We start from the raw sequence: 22,118 nt of genomic DNA, 5'->3' as shown, positions 1-22,118 counted from the left end.
CCTTCTGTAAACCGTCCCGAAAAGAAGGCTGAGTAAAGGGCTTCCTATCATTTTCACCAGAGAATTGACCAGCGAGAGATTGACTGAAAATAAATTCTGTGGAGGGAGCAAGATCAAGTCATGACCAGGTAAACTGATTCTTTATCTACAGTACATGTCTGCACCTGTCATGAGCTCTGAGGCGCAGGGTTGCAGGGGGTTTATGCATCCTGTGCTGTGTAGGTTAAGTTTTGTTTTATACCCAGCAAGCTGGTCCAGCATATCAAGCTAATGAATGGCTTAACAATATGTTACTTTATCCCAGGTAATTTATTTGCACGTTATTGGCTACACTCATCCAGGTATCACCTGTGAGATGGTTTCGCCTGCAAGGTATGTGTGAATAGCCTACCCAATGGTTTGATTTGTAATTAAAAGCTTAGGCTATGAGATGCTTTTCTGTCATTTTGTAGATATCAAGTGGCCATCTTAGTTTAAGGTTTTGATCAATTCAATTTGGCTAGGCCTACCTATTCAAATATATCCTACAGTAGACCTATTTATAATCGCCATTGTTTTGTTTCCAAAAACGGATAGTCAAGTAATATGTCTGCCAGAATGCTCTGCTGAAGTTGAGTTAGTAGTGGTTGATGCCAGTAAAAGCCAGATTGGGCTTTAAGTTGACAATGGCATTGAAGAAAATGTGTTTACATGAATTGTAATGAAGGGAAAATGTAATGATGTGACCTCAAGCGACATGGTGGATTTGTTCGTATAGCCTACAATATTGTGTTAAAAGCAGCAGAGGATAAAATACATGTTGGTTGTCTTATCGGTTTTCTTCCTGTAGATGGCGCCTGTTGATCACTAGAGATCAGTCTACTAACAGCAATCTGTTGATCAACGGTGTGTGTTTACTTCGCTGAACAGGGGCAATACAATTGTATGGGAGAAAGCAGGCCAGGCAGACAGGCGTTTTTCATCTGGGAGCGCCATGAGCAAATGTTTACGGTCAGAGGTTTCCTCTTGTGGGCACGATTTATTTCGTTCGTAGCGAGAAGAGAGCTTGCTACCTTAGTGGCGTAGGTAGGCTTCTACAACAATCAGACCGTCTACCTGAACGCAAGGGCGCTCTGGTTAGATCAACGGGAGGGAAATATAAGCACCAACACTCGGTGAAGGTACACAATCCTCTGCACTTTGAGATGTGGGTAAGAACGCTGTGTCGAGTAGGGTATTTTAGCGGCTTTTGTTCAATTCGTTTGCACAACACGTTAAATATAGGCTATATAGCTACTTATGCACTTGAAATTAGCACATTTCAACCAGCACAACGAGAATGTCGTTAGCCTGCTAACGTTTGCTAGCTCACTCTTTTTTCAGTGAGTGTTTTGATTGCAAACAGCCCATGTTATAGCCAGCATACTCATGGCAGCCTGCACATGTTTCTGTAATTTGCTTTGAAGAACAAAAAACCGGAACAAAACCGATGCACATGTGTGATAATGCACGCTTGTATTTTGCAAATGATTCTGAATGACTTTTGCGCGCTATATACGTAGAGAACGCAACAATTCTGGGATGAATATGGGAAAACACGTGCTTCCCTCTGTCTGTGGCATGTATTGACTGTTTTCCATGTTCATGTACTTGGTTGTTATTGTAACGTTATGCAACTTGCTCCCAGCGTTCCCTCAGGAATTCGACGTTTGTGGGTGTTGAGTAATATCAGCAGTGAAAATATCAGCTATATTCACTGGCACATAAACCTTTGCCCTGTCTGTTTTCCCGGCAACGTTTCCAACCAAACTCATAACATGGCGAAACGTGTCACGATTGTCTACACTCGGTCTCAAACGTGAGTCTACCCCCCCTGATTCCACTGCTGCATAGCGATACAGAATACCCATGAATAGGCTATATCTGCGTAACAAAGTGATTTGAATGCCCTTTTTGTTATTCTATGACCGACCTAATGCCAAGGGAAAGCCAGGCTGGGCTGCAAATATAAAGGCAAGGAAGTCATAATTGACTGACTATTGTCTTTATGGAGAGGGAGGGTCTTCTTGCTCTTACCTAATGAGGTGGAAAATTGGATAGATAGTTGAAGTGTGCATCAAAGGGGCACAAACAATTGCTTCTGGCCTTTGAGGAGGAATTCCACAGCTCTTTAAACCAAAGCTTGCACAGCACAATTATCTTGCATGAACTCTGCTTCATCCTCGGGACATGCTTGCTGATGCTTTATAACCTGGCGGTAGTCGTTGTCCAGTCCTTTCATCTGACACTATTGTTCATTATTGGGGGATTTTCCCTCAGATCTTTGTATCATGAGTCAATGAGTAATGTTTGATAGCAGAGAAAGGGGTGTGGTGGGCAGAAGTGCAGGTATCTGCTGGTTTGTCTATTTTTAAGAGAGGCTTTGTATGCTTCATTCACACACCTGTCACCAGGCAGTCTGTCAGCTATGTACAGTCTTGTATCATTAACCTTTTTTTAAATGACTATAATATTTGTTGATTAAAGTGGAACTGACATAATGCTATCAGGTTGTAAATCACAGCTGGTCTGGTACATTGTTTGCTGCCTCAAGCCTATTGAGATGCACTTTCTCAGTTTTAATACTTTGGACAAAAATGGTTGAATGTAACGAAGGCTGGGAATGTCAATATAATCATACTAGCATAGGCAATGATAACAAGTCAGTCATAATGTGGCTAATAGGATAGCTTATCTATTTATGTATTCATTTATTTAGCAAGCTAAAAACACAGAGCCTAATGTTAGCTATAAATGCAACATGTAAAGTGTTGGTCCTATGTTTCATGAGCAGAAATAAAAGATCCCAGAAATGTTCCATACACACAAAAAGCAAATTTCTCAAGTTTTGTGCAGAAATTTGTTTACATCCCTGTTAGTGAACATCTCACTATCTCACTCTTGCTAACATTAGTTGATCTGGTTGTTGATGTGCATGGGCAACTGAGCCAGAGAGAGCCTACCTCATTGTTTGATCAACAAGACTGTAAAGTTCCCAAATCTAAGAGGACTCCTGTGGAATTTGCATATTTGCAGAAATCCATTCAGGTGTATTTTGTGGCTTTTGGCGAATGCTTTTTAATGGTGTAAAGTCACGCTGTTACTGCTGCCTGTAAACACGCAGCCCAGTTTAAAGTGAATGATGGCAGGCCTGTGTGGAAAATGGCTTATTTTCATATAGGCCTAATGTAGCTCTGATTGGCTATTGCTGTGTAGAGTTCGGTCCCGGACAAGACGGATGTTTTTATTCTGGTTTATTTAGTGCAGTGTCTATTAATTGTCCAAACGCACAGTCGCTTTATAACTCTCTATATTGCTATAGAATTTTCACAAATTACTTATATGAATGTTTGGGATTGAAGTAGAGTATGTGAATGTTTGGGATTGAAGTAGAGTATGAAAATGGCCATATGTTATTTTTATTTAACTAGGCACGTCAGTTAAGAACAAATTCTTATTTACAATGACAGCCTACCCCTGCCAAACCCGAACAACGCTGGGCCAATTGTGCGCTGCCCTATGGGACTCCCAATCACGTCCGGTTGTGATACAGCCTGGATTCGAACCAGGTTGTTCTGTAGTGACACCTCAAGCACTGTGATGCAGTGCCTTAGACCGCTGCGCCACTCGGGAGCCCCAGAATGTGGGTGTATATGAACGTATTAAAATCTGATTTCATGTTGCTAAAAAGCTGTCAATTCCACTTTAAATCTGACTTTGTTAGTATAATGAGTAATTAAGGAATGTCAAGTTACAAGTTAATTGACACGACAAGTCAAGAAATAGCAACTCTACAGAGCGCCAATGGCTAAATTACTTCCGGACATGAACGGTTTGTAGAGTTCTTCCTCCTCACCTTTCTATGCTCTGGGCTGGTCAGATCTGCTGTGGTCATGGCAACCCCACAGGGGCCTAGGGGATCAAAGCCTTCCCTGAGCCATTCCAGGAGACTTTCCTCTCGCTTTCCACGTGCTCTCTCTGTCCACTCTCTCAATGCCATATATATATAAACACACACACACACACACACACACACACACACACACACACACAGACAAGTCTTCTCTTTCTTTCTCGTCTTCTATTTCTTTGCAGCTGGGGTTACCCCTACCTAGGGCTATAGAGGTCATGACATTTTGTCATGCGAAAGACTGCCTGTCTCACGGGTAATTGACAGTTAATGAACATAAACATGTTTAGCAAGTCCAGACCTCCACACATACAAGCTGCGTACAAGCCGCTGCTGCGTGCCTTTGGAACATCTGCATTTTAAAAAGTATAATAAATTAATTGAATATATATACCATAGTAAATCCATTGTTTGTTTTAGGCCGGTCTAAAGAAACATGATATGAAGAAAATGTATTTCAGATTAACAGAATATGGGTTGGCCTATTTATTGTATGTTATCTGGCTATGCCACATGCAACAGGCTTGTTCATTTAGCAGACAAGATGTGTCATTATTTTATATGAATTTATAGTAAGAAGAATATAATTGAACTTAGCTGAATAAAATTGAAAGGATATTTTTCACATATGCGAGTGCGCATATGAATGCTAGGTTGAGTGTAAAAGGGATTATTTGAAACAGGTTCTATAGGCTATGCTAGATTTAAAGTTGCCAAATAACTCTAGTTGTTAATGATACAAACCTTACATGCTGACCAGACCGCACGTAGATTTTTGTCAATCCACCCCGGACGCACTCGGGACACGCAGGTTGAAATATCAAAGATAACTCAGAACCATCTATATTAATTTGGGGACAGGTCGAAAAGTATTACACATTTATGGCAATAGCTAGCTAGCTTGCTGTTGCTAGCTAATTTGTCCTGGGATATAAACATTGGGTTGTTATTTTACCTGAAATGCACAAGGTCCTCTAGGACAATTAATCCACAGATTAAAAGGGTACCGTTAAACCAAGTTCGTTTCTAGTGATCTCTCCAGGCTTCTTCTCCTCCTTTGGACTTTATATGGCGGTTTAACTTTAACCTCTACAGGATCGGTGTTTCCCCCTGCGTGACGGTTGAGCTAATGTAGGCTAATGTAATTAGCATGAGGTTGTAAGTAACAAGAACATTTCCCAGGACATAGACATATCTAATATGGGCAGGAAGATTAACAAGAATTTAAGCTAACTGCACTGTACAATTTACTGTAGCTATTACAGTGAAAGAACACCATGCTATTGTTTGAGGAGAGTGCACAGTTATGAACTTAAATGTATGAATAAACCAATTATGAACATTTGGGCAGTCGTGATGCAACATTTTGAACAAAAATGCAGTGGTTCAATGGATCAGTCTAAAACTTTGCACGTACACTACTGCGATCTAGTGGCCAAAATCTACATTTCACCTAGATTCCTAAGTCATATGTTAGCCTTTCTCTTGCATTTCAAAGATGATGATTTAAAAATAAACATTTATAATTTTTTTTGTATTATCTTTTACCAGATCTAATATGTTATTCTCCTACATTCCTTTCACTTTTCCACAAATGTCAAAGCGTTTCCTTTAAAATGGTATCAAGAATATGCATATTCTTGCTTCAGGTCCTGAGCTACAGGCAGTTAGATTTGGTATGTCATTTTAGGCGAAAATTGAAGAAAGGGTCCGATCCTTTTTAAGGTGCATTACCACAACCAACTGGGCTGGAGTGTGGACCTCAGTTCATCTTTCAATCACCCACGTGGGTATATTTCTCAAAACTAATGACGAGATGGCACGTGGGTAATATGCTCCTGAAACCCAACGAGGAGATGGAAGAGGCAGGACTTACAGCGCATCAAATGACACAAATAGAACCGAGTTCTATTTTAGCGCTTGGCCACACAGACGCTCGCGAGCAGTGTGGATTCAATAATTGAATAACATGTATGTGAGTGGTGTGGTCAGCATGTTAGAATGTCTTAGAAATCAAAACATACAGTGCCTTCGGAAAGTATTCAGACTCCTTAACTTTTTCCACATTTTGTTACATTACAGCCATATTCTAAAATTGATTAAATGAGGGGGGGGAATCCTCAGCAATCTACACACAATAACCCATAATGACAAAGCGAAAACTGTTTTTTAGAATTCTTTGCAAATAAAAATATTTATATCAAATAACAGACCTATGAGATTCGAAATTTAGCTCAGGTGCATCCTGTTTCCATTCATTATCCTTGATGTTTTTACAACTTGATTGGAGTCCAGGTGGAGTCCACCTGTGGTATATTCAATTGATTGGACAGGATTTGAAAAGGCACGCACCTGTCAATATAAGCTCCTACTGTTGACAGTGCATGTCAGAGCAAAAACCAAGCCATGAGGTCAAGGGAATTGTCCGTAGAGCTCTGAGACAGCATTGTGTCGAGGCAGCGATCTGGGGAAGGGTACCAGAACATGTCTGCAGTATTGAAGCTTCCCAAGAACACAGTGGCCTCCATCATTCTTAAATGGAAGAAGTTTTGAACCACCAGAACTCTTCCCGGAGCTGGCTGCCTGGCCAAACAGAGCAATTGGGGGAGAAGGGCTTTGGTGACGGAGGTAACCAAGAACCTGATGGTCACTCTGACAGAGCTCCAGCGTTCCACTTTGGAGATGGTTGTCCTTCTGGAAGGTTCTCCCATCTCTGCAACACTCCACCAATCAGGCCTTTATGGTAGAGTGGCCGGACGGAAGCCACTCCTCAGTAAAAGGCACATGACAGCCCGCTTGGAGTTTGCCAAAAGGCACCTAAAGACTCTCAGACCATGAGAAACAAGATTCTCTGATCTGATGAAACTAACTCTTCGGCCTGAATGACAAGCATCACATCTGGAGGAAACCTGGCACCATCCCTACAGTGAAGCATGGTGGTGGCAGCATCATGCTATGGGGATATTTGTCAGCAGCAGGGACTGGGAGACTAGTCAGGATAGAGGGATAGATGAAAAGAGCAAAGTACAGAGAGATCCGTAATAAGGCGAAGGTTCAACTTCCAACAGGACAACGACCCTAAACGCACAGCCAAGACAACGCAGAAGTGGCATCGGGACAAGTCTCTGAATGTCCTTGAGTGGCCCAGCCAGAGCCCGGACTTGAATCTGATCGAACATTTCTGGAAAGACCTGGAATTAGCTGTGCAGCAAAACTCCCCAGCCAACCTAACAGAGCTTGAGAGGATCTGTAGAGAATAATGGGAGAAACTCCCCAAATACAGGTGTGCCAAACTTGTAGCGTCATACCTAAGAAGAATCGATGCTGTAATCGCTGCCAAAGGTCCTTCAACAAAGTACTGAGTAAAGGGTTACGCACAGCAGGTCTGAATATTTATGTAAATGTAAAATTTCAGTTTTTTAAAAACATTTTATTAGCAAACATTTCTAAAAACCTGTTTTTTGCTTTGTCATTATGAGTTATTGTGTGTAGATTGATGTAGAAACAAAACAATTTAATCTATTTTAGAATAAGGCTGTTACGTACCAAAATGTGGAACAAGTCAAGGGGTGTGAATACTTTCTGAAGGCACTGTATCTGGGCTGCACGGTGCGACTACAGCAAGCCTGGATTATAGACTACTGATTATTTGAGAAAGTCGCAGAGAAAGCGCTCTGTTCCTTGCCTTACACACTATTCTCTCAAGCGATCATATTTCCATCCTTCAGACTATTCCAATTTTATCTCGATTTAGAATGACCCATTATCAAATAAGCAGGGTCAGAGGAAAAAAAGATGTCATCCACCTATGCGCTTGAGGCCGCTATCCCCCTTTTCTTTTGGGTAGGCTACTCCGGTTATTCCACTCCATGCATCAACTTCTGTTTGAGTAGCATGCAGCCTCTCGCTGCACGACAGGTGATATTCCATACGGACGGTAGTGAGAGATTCTGTAGCTAAAGGTATCCTAATGTGTCACCCTATTAATTATGAAAATATTAACAGGTCATATTACTAGGCTATTAAATATCAATACAAATTCACTATTGTAGGCTAACTCTGTAAGCCGCCCTGCACAATCAATGAACCGACAGCATCGCCTAGGCCCATAGGTTCTCTCCCAGACTCATTGATAAAAACTTTGGAGTGTACCACAAGGTAACCAGTCCATCCAGTATTCGTAATACCTTCCACGTTCAAATAGACTAGAATTTGTTTAATTTTGGAATATAGGCTAGAACAATTAAAGACATCTTATATAAAAACAATTTTACACGATTTTCTGCTGTGCGTAATTTGCTGTAAGCTATGTATTGTATAACGAACGGCACAATCATTATTTTATTTCTGTTTTTTTTTTCAGACTTGATGTCAGTGGTTAGAAGGACAATAGATCTTTGAGTACCAGGCCATTAGTGAGTTAGACAACCAATGCATGTCCGGAATGCATAGGAGAAGATTACCTCGTAACCGACTTCAGTGGGTAAATGCTCACCTTTTGATAGCCACTGGCATACCATTTATTACAGAGAATCTGTATCCTCTTGCCTATTGGCGACTTAGCGTATTCAAGCCTGTCTCAAAATGCAACACTGCACCTTTAAGACCAAAAGAATACTCTTCACATGACTCGCTTTTCAAAGATGTCTAGAAATGTACTCGTTTTGTGCCCTTGTAGGAAGCAATCACTCCCCTATTGCTGACTACAAATGATCTATAACTGGGCTAATAACTCACTAATGAGCAAAGGATATAAACAGTGTGCACACGTGGCTACATGCAGCTCTCGCGTTGTTCTCAAAACAAGCGCATCTACTCATGACCGTTCATGCTGTAAACACATTCCAGTTCAAAGTAAATGGCACAGATCCATATGGCAATGGTCTATTTAAGCAATAAGGCATGAGGGGGTAATGTATATGGCTAATATACCACGGCTAAGGGATGTTCTTATGCACAACGCAATGCGGAGAGCCTGGATTACAGCCCGTAGATGTGGTATATTGGCCATATACCACAAACCCCCAAGGTTCCTTATTGCTATTATAAACTGGTTACCAATGTAATTAGAGCAGTAAAAATAAATGTTTTGTCATACCTGTGGTTTACGGTCTGATATACCACGGCTGTCAGCCAATCAGCATTCAGGGCTCGAACCACCGAGTTTACAGTTGCATATAGGCCTATTGCAGCCATGACTGTTTATGCCGCACCGGTATGTGTAGAGTAAGGGCTGAGTAGTGCGTGTCAATAGAATCCTACTCCGATGCGTTCTGCCTACAAAAAAATCTCTTTGAATAGTTTGTTTTGGTATTTTGCATTGAAGTGGCTATTATTGCGTTGATTCTATCACATTTGCCACAGTAAAAGGAAACGTTGATGGTGTTAACAGGGAAATCTCTAGAACAGTGGTCACCAACCTCTTCTGAGTCAAAATGCAAGCCGATATTTATCTACGATCAGATTTTTGTTTTGCTTAACTTGCCATGCCAAAGTATTGTTTAGGGCATTGCTCATTCATACTTTTTAAAATCATTTGCTTTTTATTTTACTGGGCTGATGGTGCCTGCATCTGTTGGTCAGTCTCAGCAGAGGGAGAAAGCAGCAGACTGAGGGTCCGCCTCTCAACATCCCTCCACTCTCCCTTTACTCTACTGACACTGACCAAAAAGGTACACAGTCCTCCAGCTGCTAGTGAAACTCGAGTCACACCGCATCATGCACAAATTCATGTTGTTACTCCTGTGACCAGACAGAGAAAGTGAAATATTCCTCTAATATATTAAAGAAGACCCAAGCCGCTAATAATAACAATGCAAGCCTATAGATGCACTTTCCTACTTATTCATTACTGCTGCACTGCTTGTCGTAGCGCTGAGTGGAAATGGGTGTTGACAGTGCGGAGTAAGAAGTTTAAACATGAACTCACTCTTAATAACAGCATCTCTTTGCCATATGTGTTGACAGTTTTCTCTTGTCCTGGTTTTAAACATTTTGAATTCTCACAGTATCAACTTTTCTGTAGCTTTCTTTTATGCCTGCTACGTTGCTGCAGACACTGTATTCTGAGCCATTCGATTGGCCAGCGGTAGGCCTATAGTGCTCTTGATTTCCTCTTTGGGCCCGCCGTGAAGGCAGAGTTTGTACCTTCAGACACATGAAATGGTTCAAAATGGCAACCGTTTGCCGACCCAGCGTGCAGTGCAGCTGAATGGGTGCACCTACTGCCAACAGCCCCCCCCTGTCCCCCCAATCGAATAGGAATGGCTTGGAGATCGACCGGTTGGTGACCACTGCTCTAGAAAGTTGGGTGAAGTTCAATCTCTCTGTGGGCGTATATTTCTCTGTGGCAGTCCGGGGAGCTGCATGGAAGTCTCGGGGCTAGCGCACACACACACACGCAGCTTAGAGGGAACATTGGTGACAACACTAGGAACGACCCAGAGATCTTTGAGCTATGTGGGTTATCGTGACAGCAGGGCTCATCTCGTCACATGTTTGTCTCGCTGGAGGTGTCACATGGACATGCTGGTGTCCCTAATCCTTCTTATTCTGATGTTCATGGACTAGTAGTCTTAATGATTCCAATGAGTTTTTTTATACTTTATCACCCAAGTATAATAACTCAATGCATGTACATTAAGTTAACGCTCAATGTCATCAATCTGTGCATATCCCAGATCAGTGGTTCCCAACCAGGGGTACTAGGACCCCTGGGGGTATGTGGTCTAGCCACAGGGGGTACTTGAGAAGACTCATTAAACTTACTGGTAAAATGCACAATAGTGGGTACTCCAGGCAGAGTCAAATTCAGTTGGTGGTACAGTAAATGAAAACTGTTGGGAACCACTGACCCAGTTTACAGGCTCAATCTAGGTGATGGAAAAACCAGCCAGATTTTCCAGTGATGTAACCTGGTCTACCGAGCCTGAAAAACCGGTTCTGCAAAAGCTGGTCCCTAATAATTGTAAGATCCCCCAGACAACGCTCTGTTTTCTATTAGTGCCCTGCAGGAATGCAGCATCGCCTGAGTACATCTCGCCCTACAAGTTACCAGCATCCTTCACAACACTGCCCAGAAAGGTAGAAACAGGGTGAGGGAGAGAGAAACTGAAAGGGAGAAAGAGAGGTTGACACTGCGAGATAAACCAGGGTGGAGACAATTGGAGAAGCTTGGAGAGGCAAAGACTGACCACCAAGGAGATCTCAAACAGGCTCTGCTCTCTGAACTTTTAACCCCAGGGTGAATGAATGTTTGAGATGTGTTTTTTTGTTTTGCTGGAATAGGGAGATTAAGAGCTCCTGAAATGGATGTTTTCATTCTACAGAAGGAAACTCTGAAACCCCCAGAAGATGGGTCACCCTGACATAGGTGAATGTACTTTATATAAAGGTGAAATAAGAAAAGACAAACTAACCAAGGACATACCTGCTGTGGAATGTGTATGTTCCAAGAGTAGGCTAATTAGGCTATGCTTGTTCACATTTTGGACAAATGGCTGTTGTAGTAGATGTTGTGAAAATATTGTATATTTTACATTAGACTTATTTGAGTTAGATAATATTCTCCAAAAGGGTTGTGGCAAGACAGATGAATGGCAGGTATATTTATAGTTCCCGTAGATTGACTTGGAACGATTACTCAGATTAATGATGAGATCTGTTGGCGAGGTGCTTCTGTCTAGACAGCCTGAGACTTCAACCTGTCCTCATTGCCACAGGTAAAGGCTGACATATCTGTGCTAATCCTCATGCCTCCAGCATCTGGGTAATCCTGTTATGTCACTCTGACAGGGGTGGACTCTGTTCTTGATTGGCCTATTGACCCAACACCGAGTTGGCACCGTCTATGGCGTTATGGGGGCTCCTCGCCATGTAGAGCGTACTTAAGTAGGGCCCTATAAAATCCTGGATGTCGAGAACGCGGACGGAATCACGGAATCCAGACATTAAAACGGAATTCAACAATATTCGAAAATGTATAGAATTTAGTAGTACATATATTCTAAAATGATTTTGACCAAGAATATCATAAGACGTGAACATATTGCATAAATTGCATTTGCCTTCAACCTTCTGCATTTGCCTTCAACCTTCTGAGAACAATATTTTTGGGGATTTTATTACTTTATTTTGACGTTATAATAAGGTTGGTAGCAACATGGAAAATCATTGTAAATCTGAGTCGCTAGCTTGCAAACGTAGCTACACAATAATATCAAAGACAATATCAGCATGTAACGTAGCTAGTTAGTGCACTTCACATTTAGGTGATTTTAGCGATCAATTGAGGACTCTACAATCTCACCATGTTCAATCTGATCGTTGTGCCGCAGAGTAGAGTCAACATTCGCAAGGGCAGATATACTTTTGAGAATTGAAACGTTGCGATGGATCATTGGGGATCATTCAATATTCCCTTTTGTTGTTCAGTGAAATCATCCCATGTGAAGAGTCAACTCATTTAATTAAATTTCAGTTTGTAACTAAATTATTATTTTTTTGTTTCTTTTGGAAGGATTTTATCATTTGCAATTATGTCTACTTATGATAAGGTAAAAGGTTTCGGTCTCCATATGATATGGTAAAAATATCCAATGCAAAAAATCAACTACATTTAAATGGTATTAATATTAATTAGCATATTCCCGTTAATTCCCACGGAAAGTTTCCACCTCTGAATGTGTCCCAAAATGTGCAAACCTAATCGTGACATTACGTACACGCAACAAAAATAGGCACGTTTCTCGACATATGCACCGACTGTGTGAAGGTATTGCGTGATGATTAGCTTAGCAACCGCGTGACGCAGCATGACAACGTGAACTTATGCTGGGTGGGACGTTATACGTTCCTTCATTCATTGGATTTCTAGCTCCTTTCTATAATATCTCTGGCAACGGCACCATGCAATGCACCCTGGACTAAAGAGCTGGACAAATAGGAAAAATGTCCTAGACCCTCCTTTTAAATTACACATTTCTCTGGGTAGGAATATTGCAAAAATATGATCAATGGCTCCTTCGAGATAAGACATCCTCCCTACTTATGACATCAGCCAGTATTGAAATCTGACATGTACGATAGACATTTTTTCAATCTTTAAGTTGTATTCCTATAAACTTCATCACGGTGCTACGTCACACCTTCCGGATTTCTACCTGCTTGAACGCCGATCACTTGAAAACATGAAATACTTTTAAGAGCAAACACCTGAATAAACAGGAACAATCTTTAACCTGGAAAAACTAAACCAAGAAAAAGTCGTTTTGGGGAAAAACGGAATTAGACAAATCTAAATAGATTTTACATGGCCCTAATTACCTTGCACAGTAGATATCAATGAACATATTGGTAATGCATTTCCCTATATCATTTTCTTTTAAAAATATCATATTGTTGTGAGCAGCAGTCATTTCAACCTAGTGTAGAGTAGGTCTTATCTGTATTCGTCACTGAACCCCCGTGATGTTCGGTATGTCAACTATCACTTTGAAATTCCATTTAAGTCCAAAATCAGTTTGTCAGGTATTTCTCTAGTTATAACCGAAATGACAGAATTTTATACCATATGAATCATTTAATTTAATTTAGGAAATTCCATGAGGTTTCTAGTAATGTTTTCCCCTAAAGAGCCTGTACTAGTCTGAAGTAATTTATTCCTCTTAATGCAGACTGGGGACGACTGATTTTGGATATGTTTTTCTGAACTTATTAGATCATTTTAACTCTGTCACATGACAGAACTAAAGAACCCTCAGGTTGATGGTGCCTTGTTATGATCTATAATGCTCAAACATGCTAGTGGTTTTGCTTCATAGTGTAGAGCATCGTTTCCCAAACTCGGTCCTCTGGACCCCAGTGGGGCCACATTTTGGCTTTTGCCATAACACTACACAGCTGATTTCAAATGATCAAAGCTTGATGATTAGTGGGTTATTTGAATCAGCTGTGTGGTGATAGGACATACAGTGGGGAGAACAAGTATTTGACACACTGCAGGTTTTCCTACTTACAAAGCATGTAGAGGTCTGTAATTTTTTATCATAGGTACACTTCAACTGTGAGAGACGGAATCTAAAACAAAAATCCAGAAAATCACATTGTATGATTTTTAAGTAATTAATTTGTATTTTATTGCATGACATAAGTATTTGATCACCTACCAACCAGTAAGAGTTCCGGCTCTCACAGACCTGTTAGTTTTTCTTTAAACAGACTCCAACCTCTCCACAATGGCCAAGACCAGAGAGCTGTGTAAGGACATCAGGGATACAATTGTAGACCTGCACAAGGCTGGGATGGGCTACAGCACAATAGGCAAGCAGCTTGGTGAGAAGGCAACAACTGTTGGCGCAATTATTAGAAAATGGAAGAAGTTCAAGATGACGGTCAATCACCCTCGGTCTGGGGCTCCATGCAAGATCTCACCTCGTGGGGCATCAATGATCATGCGGAAGGTGAGGGATCAGCCCAGAACTACACGGCAGGACCTGGTCAATGACTTGAAGAGAGCTGGGACCACAGTCTCAAAGAAAACCATTAGTAACACACTACGCCGTCATGGAATAAAATCCTGCAGCGCACGCAAGGTCCCCCTGCTCAAGCCAGTGCATGTCCAGGCCCGTCTAAAGTTTGCCAATGACCATCTGGATGATCCAGAGGAGGAATGGGAGAAGGTCATGTGGTCTGATGAGATAAAAATAGAGCTTTTTGGTCTAAACTCCACTCGCCGTGTTTGGAGGAAGAAGAAGGATGAGTACAACCCCAAGAACACCATCCCAACCGTGAAGCATGGAGGTGGAAACATCATTCTTTGGGGATGCTTTTCTGCAAAGGTTGACAGGACGACTGCACCGTATTGAGGGGAGAATGGATGGGGCCATGTATCGCGAGATCTTGGCCACCAACCTCCTTCCCTCAGTAAGAGCATTGAAGATGGGTCGTGGCTGGGTCTTCCAGCATGACAACGACCCGAAACACACAGCCAGGGCAACTAAGGAGTGGCTCCGTAAGAAGCATCTCAAGGTCCTGGAGTGGCCTAGCCAGTCTCCAGACCTGAACCCAATAGAAACTCTTTAGAGGGAGCTGAAAGTCCGTATTGCCCAGCGACAGCCCCAAAACCTGAAGGATCTGGAGAAGGAGTGGGCCAAAGGAGTGGGTCTGTATGGAGGAGTGGGCCAAAATCCCTGCTGCAGTGTGTGCAAACCTGGTCAAGAACTGCAAGAAACATATGATCATATGATCTCTGTAATTGTAAGGTTTCTATACCAAATATTAAGTTCTGTTTTTCTGATGTATCAAATACTTATGTCATGCAATAAAATGCAAATTCATTACTTAAAAATCATACAATGTGATTTTCTGGATTTTTGTTTTAGATTCCGTATCTCACAGTTGAAATGTACCTATGATAAAAATGACAGACCTCTACATGCTTTGTAAGTAGGAAAACCTGCAAAATCGGCAGTGTATCAAATACTTGTTCGCCCCACTGTATATCAAAATGTGCACCTCTTTGGGTCTCGAGGACCGAGTCTGGGGAAACTCTGTCAGAGGAAGTGGCCTCTCCTCCTCCCCCCCCTTCTCGTGAGAAATTAGTCATTCCCTTGCATGCAGGCTCTGTCCACCCACATCTCCACCGTGCTAAGGGAGTACTGCTCTTCTCTCTGACCCTCCCTCCATATCTCTGTATTTTTCTCTCTCCATCTCTTTCTCTCTCCCTCAGATGCGATGACGGCTGCCTCCAGAGACCAGAGGAAGTGGCTTTTGCATCGGTGCTGCCCCCACAGACCCAGTGTTTGATATCTCAGACAAGCACCAGCCACTTTTCGCCTGACGCTAGCTCCCTAGCCCTGATTTTGCTCTTTGGGTCATCATGGAACACCAAGGCCTACTCTCTATCATCGTGGTCATTCTATGGGTTATGGCTGTGTGTGTGGCAAGGCTTACCCCCCGGGTCTCCTTTCCGATGGGTAAGTCGAAACACATTTTTATGATCTTGTTAACTCCTCGATTTGTGAATATGAACTTTGAAATTGAGTGATACATTTCAATGCTTTCATTTAGTCTCACTGTCTTGAAATGAAGTGACAGTCGCTTAAAGCAAAGTACTTTGCAGCTGTGATACGCTCCAGTGACTGTCTAGTTATGGATTTGTGTTTTTTGACTTAAGAACAGATCAGAAAGACACTCTTGGTGTAAATGCTTGTCTGTCATGCCCTGCTTGGGCTGAAGACACCCACCCAGTCCTCAGACATTTACACGTCCAATTTAACAGTGCTCCCGTACTTGTGTCGTGAAATGAAAATGGTAAGGACTTGGAATGGCTGGGGAAGTATTGATATCTGTTATGGTGGTCACTATTAGAGCTCTGGTATTAACTGCATCCCTGACATGACAAGATGGAGGTTCAACAGGTCAGAAGTGCCACAGCCCTAACAGAGTGGAAATGCAACCGTGACTGATGAGCGAGGCAAATCATTTCTCTTGATGAGGGAGTTTCAGCTTTAAGTTGTGTTAGTTCAGTCCATTATCAAGAATTGAATCAAAATCTTTGTCGTCTGTGTATGGTGGTGCTGTGTTTGTGCACATTGTATTGCTAGGTCCAAAGTTGTCCCACGTGAGACTATTACAGGTCTGTTGCCATACATCATTTGTGGATATTCTGGAGAGGGGAATGAAAGTTGAGCTGAACCGATGCTCTGTTGTCTTTCGTACAAAGCACGGCTCTCTGCCATCTTAAGAAAAGCTCACGGGTTTTGTCCCAACTAACGAGCTACTAATGGGACAAGCATTATGGTTAACGAGGCAGCCAGCTGATGACATCACAATGGTTGAACTGTTTGGTTGCATCGTCTTCAAAGCTTGTATTCATTACTATCGTTAAGGGGCTGGGTAAAAATATTTTTTTTTGTGATATGGTTTTTAAACTGTTTCAGTTTGTTTTTCTCCAGTTTTGAGTATTGGAAGTTGTAACATAAAGTAAATAGCATCCACTGTTGGCCATTTGTTTGTATAACAATACTGTTCCTGCCTTAGTTTGTACTGAAAATGCCTCAATTTCTGATCAAATATCTCGTGATGCACGGTATCACACACAAATATTTACCTTTTATCTTTCTAGAGTATGGATTGTGGTTCATTTAAAAGCTGTGTTGTCTGTTGTGACCGAGGCCCTAATGGATTTATACTTAACATCGGAAGTGTTGTGCGACGCTAAATATTGAGTTGCCGAGAACTACTCAGTAAAACAAGGAAATAGTCTGCAGTGTCATGAAGGGAATCGAACAGGCCCTTGGCTTGCAAATATTACTGGACAAGATATGGACACTGGCACAATTTGGAAAACTGTTTCAAGTCCTATAATGTTCATAGGCCCCTAAAAAAAAAAAAAAAAACCCACAAATTCTTTTTCTTCGTTATGTTTTTAAAGGTTTCTGTAAAACGTTTGTTTTTCGCTCTGAAAATCACGTGTTTTAAGGGAACATCCAATTTAGTTGTTTTTTGAATCCACAACAATGCTTGAACCAAAACAATGCTTGAACCTACTTTTGAGGTCTGGTAGAAAAATAAAAATAAATGATTTTTGGGTGTAGTTACCCTTTAATGCAAGTGCACACCAGAAAGAGGCCGTTTGGTTAGCAATGTTTCTGTAGCGCTCATGTGATTGCAGAGTTTGCAAAACAAATGGCCACTGGATTGATGCAAACAATCGTAACTACAAAGTAACCTAACGTTTAATTGAGAAGGTTTTTGGGAAAGCCTTTCCATATCTGCTTGAAGGTTATCATTAGCATTATAGCTAACCGCTAAACAGTGTAGACGTACGCACGCACACGCAGGCATTCCTGTGGTGTTTCAGAAAGTTGAAGGAAAATACTAGTCACTGATGCATTTTGTTCATGTCTTATGATTTACAATGAATAAATCTAATAGGTTCAATACATTTAGTTGCTTTCCTACGACTCTGTGATTCTATTTGCGTTTATAGGGCCCTAAGTTCACATTAAGAGGACCTGCTGTATAACACAAACGGAAGCCCAAATGGGGTCCGACTACAAGACAAGGAAGCGAAGATGACCTGATTGAGGAGAAAAAGGAATGTGAAAGCTGATAGATTTGCTGTAGGTGAAGCCTTTTGTTTTCTTTGTGGCCTGGAATGAATAGCTCCGTTGTTTGGGCACAGTATCAGATAAGGTTGCGTGTGTGTGGTTTGTATGTGTTGCACAGGAATAGTACAAGTAGGGGTCACTCATACCCTTTTCACAGTATTGTACCGACCCAAACCGTTCTTTGCTGGCTTGGACACATCTTTTCACATTGTCCTTTTTCAGCTTGGTTCCAGCAACAGGCCGTTGCAGTATAGCTAAGCTCAGCTCAGTAGTGTGAAAAGGGTAAGCTTTTAGTTTTCGCTGGAAGCCTGACTTGAACTCCTGGAAAAATGCCCATTCTCATAGACAATTGCCAACACCCCATTCAAGACCCATTTTCCCACACTCAATGATACAGCACAAATGCTAAGTTTGAGTTGACTACACTTCCTCCATCTAGGGACACAAGATCAGCATCTCCACCAATGCTGAATGTGTAGGGCCTGGGATTACGGTCTGGGGTGCTGATCTTTGATCATTTCCTGAGAGGTGAATGTAGACAAAGCTGCTTCAGGGTCTTTTCTCCTTTCAGATGTCACTTAAGGAGGGTTGGCGGCAGGCAGGGGTTTGGGGAACTTAATAGAAACCTGTGACGTCCCCCTCCTCCAATGCAGCTCGTAAAGGTGATTAGCTCTGCTACCTGTGGCTGGGATGACCAAGAGAGCCTGGCAGTCTAATGCCTTAAGACCTGCCTGCTGCTTTAGTTTGGTTGTAGTTAGGGATGCACGATATGTCTGTAAGCATATCGGAATCGGACGTTTTTAGCTAAAAATGCCAACATCGGCATCGGCCCGATGTCTAGTTTAACTCTGATGTGCAAAACCGATGTCAAAGCTGACGTGCATACCTATATAACATCGGTAGATGAGGTAATGACACCACAAAAAATACAGCTCTACACGTGTAACACAGCATTCCTAATGTAGCCCACAATGTCTGCTGTGTGGATCGAGCAGTCAACAAGTCGAGCAGGAATTTGAAAGAGTAACAACATTTCAGCTAGACAACTCAAAGGCGACATCCATTAACGCCAAGATAATGGAATTCATTGCACTTCGAGGACTGGTACACACTACCAAGCAGGTGCTATTTTTCAGATGCTGCCCTACCGGAGTTGCACAGTATTGTTGAAACTCACATCCAACGCAACTGACATTTGGACCAGCAATGTCAGCCCCATGAGCATTAGGAGTCTGACAGCTAGGGTTGCACATTTTGGGGAATTAACAGGAATATATGGTAATTAATGGAAATATATGAAAATTAATGTTTTGCATTGGATATATTTACCATATCATATGGAGACAAACATAAACATTTGACCTTATCACAAGTAGACAATTGCAAATGATTAAATCTTTCCAATATAATAATTTAAAAAAATGTATTTACGAATTGAACTTTAAATGAGTTGACTCTTTACATGGGATGATTTCACTGAACAACAAAGGGAATATTGAATGTCCATCGCATCTCCCAAAAACGTTTTCAACATACATCTGTAAAATGATAGTCTAGAAACTAAAACTTTGGTTGTCTTCCTCTCAATCTTCCATGTCTTCTCCCTGGACCTCCTCAATGTCCACCTCTTGAACATCAGACTCTGAAGCGTCATCTTTACTGTCACTTTCCAACCTTGAGGATGGCTCGTTGTCAGGCTCAAAAAGTCTCAAATTTGCCCAGATGGCCATCAATTTTTCAACCCTTGTATTGGTCAGCCTGTTGCATGCTTTGTTGTGTGTGTTCCCAAACAAGGACCAGTTGCGCTCTGAGGCAGCTAATGTTGGTGGGATTTGGAGGATGGTGGAGGCAACAGGGGAAAGAGCCTCAGATCCACAAAGTCCCTTCCACCAGGTGGCTGATGAGATACGTTGGCACGACTACCATATTGCATCTCCATCCCAAAGCCCTTGCTTGGAAGTGTACTTCGCCAGACTGCCAAGAACCTTGCCCTCATACAGGCCAAGGTGGCGAGACGGTAGTGATGACACCATAGGCCTTGTTGATCTCTGCACCAGACAGGATGATTTTGCCAGCATACTTGGGGTCCAACATGTACGCTGGGGTGTGTATGGGCTTCAGGCAGAAGTCTTCACGCTTTTTGATGTATTTCAGAACTGCAGTTTCCTCTGCTTGGAGCAACAGTGAAGTGGGCAGGGCAGTATGGATTTCTTATCTTACATCTGCAAGCAGAGTCTGAACATCAGACAGGATGACATTGTCTCCCTCAATCCGTGCAATGGCTACTGCTATAGGTTTCAGCAGTTTCAGGCTGCTTACCACTCTCTCCCAAAATACATCATCCAGGAGGATCCTCTTGATGGGGCTGTCCATATCGGCAGACTGATTTGGCCATTTCTTGGAGAGACTCCTTCCCTTCCAGGAACCTTTCAAACATGATGACACCACCACCCCAAAGGGTGTTGCTGGGCAGCTTCAATGTGGTGCTCTTATTCTTCTCACTTTGCTTGGTGAGGTAGATTGCTGCTATAACTTGATGACCCTTCACATACCTAACCATTTCCTTGGCTCTCTTGTAGAGTGTATCTATTATTTCTAGTGCCATGATGTCCTTCAGGAGCAGATTCAATGCATGAGCAGCACAGCCAATGGGTGTGATGTGAGGGTAGGACTCCTCCACTTTAGACCAAGCAGCCTTCATGTTCGCAGCATTGTCTGTCACCAGTGCAAATACCTTCTGTTGGCCTTCAGCTCATCTCCAATGTAGAGACTGGTGTGTCTGTTGTCCCTTGTGTCAGTGTTCTTGTAGAATACTGGTTGAGGGGTGGAGATGATGTAGTTAATTATTCCTTGCCCACGGACATTCGACCACCCATCAGAGATGATTGCAATACAGTCTGCTTTCTCTATGATTTGCTTGACCTTTTAGTAAATTACTAGATAGAGCATGTCTGGTTGGAGGGGTGTATGCTGGGCTAAGAACATTCAGAAATCTCTTCCAATACACATTGCCTGTGAGCATCAGAGGTGAACCAGTTACATACACAGCTCGAGCAAGACATTCATCAACATTTCTCTGACTACGTTCCTCCATTGGGTCAAAAAAACTTCTGATTCCAGGAGGACCATGAGCTGTTGCTCTTGATAAGGTGTCTGATTCATCATTTTCACTTTTCACCTCGAAAAGAAGTAGAGGGACTTTTCTCAGAGGTTGCTTGTTGTGAGCGCTGAGGGAACTTTATGCACTTGGCCAGATGATTCTTCATCTTTGTTGCATTCTTCACACATGATTTGGCACAGTATTCACTATATTTGCTCCAGTGAAATGTCTCCACACATCAAATAAAATAATAATAATAATACAATTCCATGTTCAGATAAATAGTTAAGCAGTTAGATTAAACAACTCCTTTTGTAAGATATGTTTTTAAATGAAACATGTTTAGAAAAAGGTGAATTAACACTCAGTTAGCAGGCTCAAGCAAGCCAAAACCCACATGCTAGCAAAAACTAACTAGCAGAAATTGTTAACAAGTTAGAAATGATTTAAACACACTATTGTGGGCTGCTATTTACTAGTTTACAAAAAATCATGTCATATAAAATATATTCACCCCCACCCAGTATTGTGGGGCGGCAGGTAGCCTAGTGGTTAGAGCGTTGGACCAGTAACCGAAAGGTCAGGTCAGGGATTCGATCCAGCAACAAGATAAATATCTGTCATTCTGCCCCTGATCAAGGCAGTTAACCCACTGTTCCCCGGTAGGCCACCATTGTAAATAAGCATTCGTTCTTAACTGACTTGCCTAGTTAAATAAAGGTTAAATACACACGTATTTTTCCGTAATTGTAATCAAAACTTACCAGAAGGCATGTAGTCCTTGGCTGACAGTGTAGTAGTGTGGGCTCAAGAGCATCTCATTAGTGTGCAAGATCTTGAGAATCAGCTGCACATGTGATGGAAGAATGCACTGTGCATGCAGAGGGGTGCAATTCTATTGAATTGGGGATAGTTTAACCAAAGTATGTCACAAGACCTAGAATTGCCTTATGTGTATCCCACAAAAAAGGTTCAC

General features: G+C 42.0%; 1 protein-coding gene across 6 annotated transcripts in view; it reads left to right on the top strand.

Moving 5' to 3' along the window:
• The window catches only part of LOC129831149 (semaphorin-4A-like), a 48,018-nt gene continuing 25,900 nt past the window's right edge, over nucleotides 1-22,118 (top strand). For 2 of the 6 annotated variants that reach the window (XM_055894230.1, XM_055894224.1), the window contains exons 1-2: nucleotides 860-1,190; nucleotides 15,657-15,903. In XM_055894230.1, the coding sequence (XP_055750205.1) occupies nucleotides 15,807-15,903 (97 nt within the window). In that variant the 5' untranslated portion in view covers nucleotides 860-1,190; nucleotides 15,657-15,806. Of the gene's footprint in view, nucleotides 129-859; nucleotides 1,191-10,203; nucleotides 11,301-15,656; nucleotides 15,904-22,118 lie in introns of those variants that run through there. The other 4 variants (XM_055894229.1, XM_055894226.1, XM_055894225.1 and 1 more) reach the window with 4 other exon arrangements.

The sequence above is a fragment of the Salvelinus fontinalis genome, chromosome 32, assembly GCF_029448725.1.
Source record: "Salvelinus fontinalis isolate EN_2023a chromosome 32, ASM2944872v1, whole genome shotgun sequence".
Classification (NCBI taxonomy): domain Eukaryota; kingdom Metazoa; phylum Chordata; class Actinopteri; order Salmoniformes; family Salmonidae; genus Salvelinus; species Salvelinus fontinalis.
Note: the sequence above shows the minus strand (reverse complement) of the source record. Positions and strands in the feature narration are given on the sequence as shown.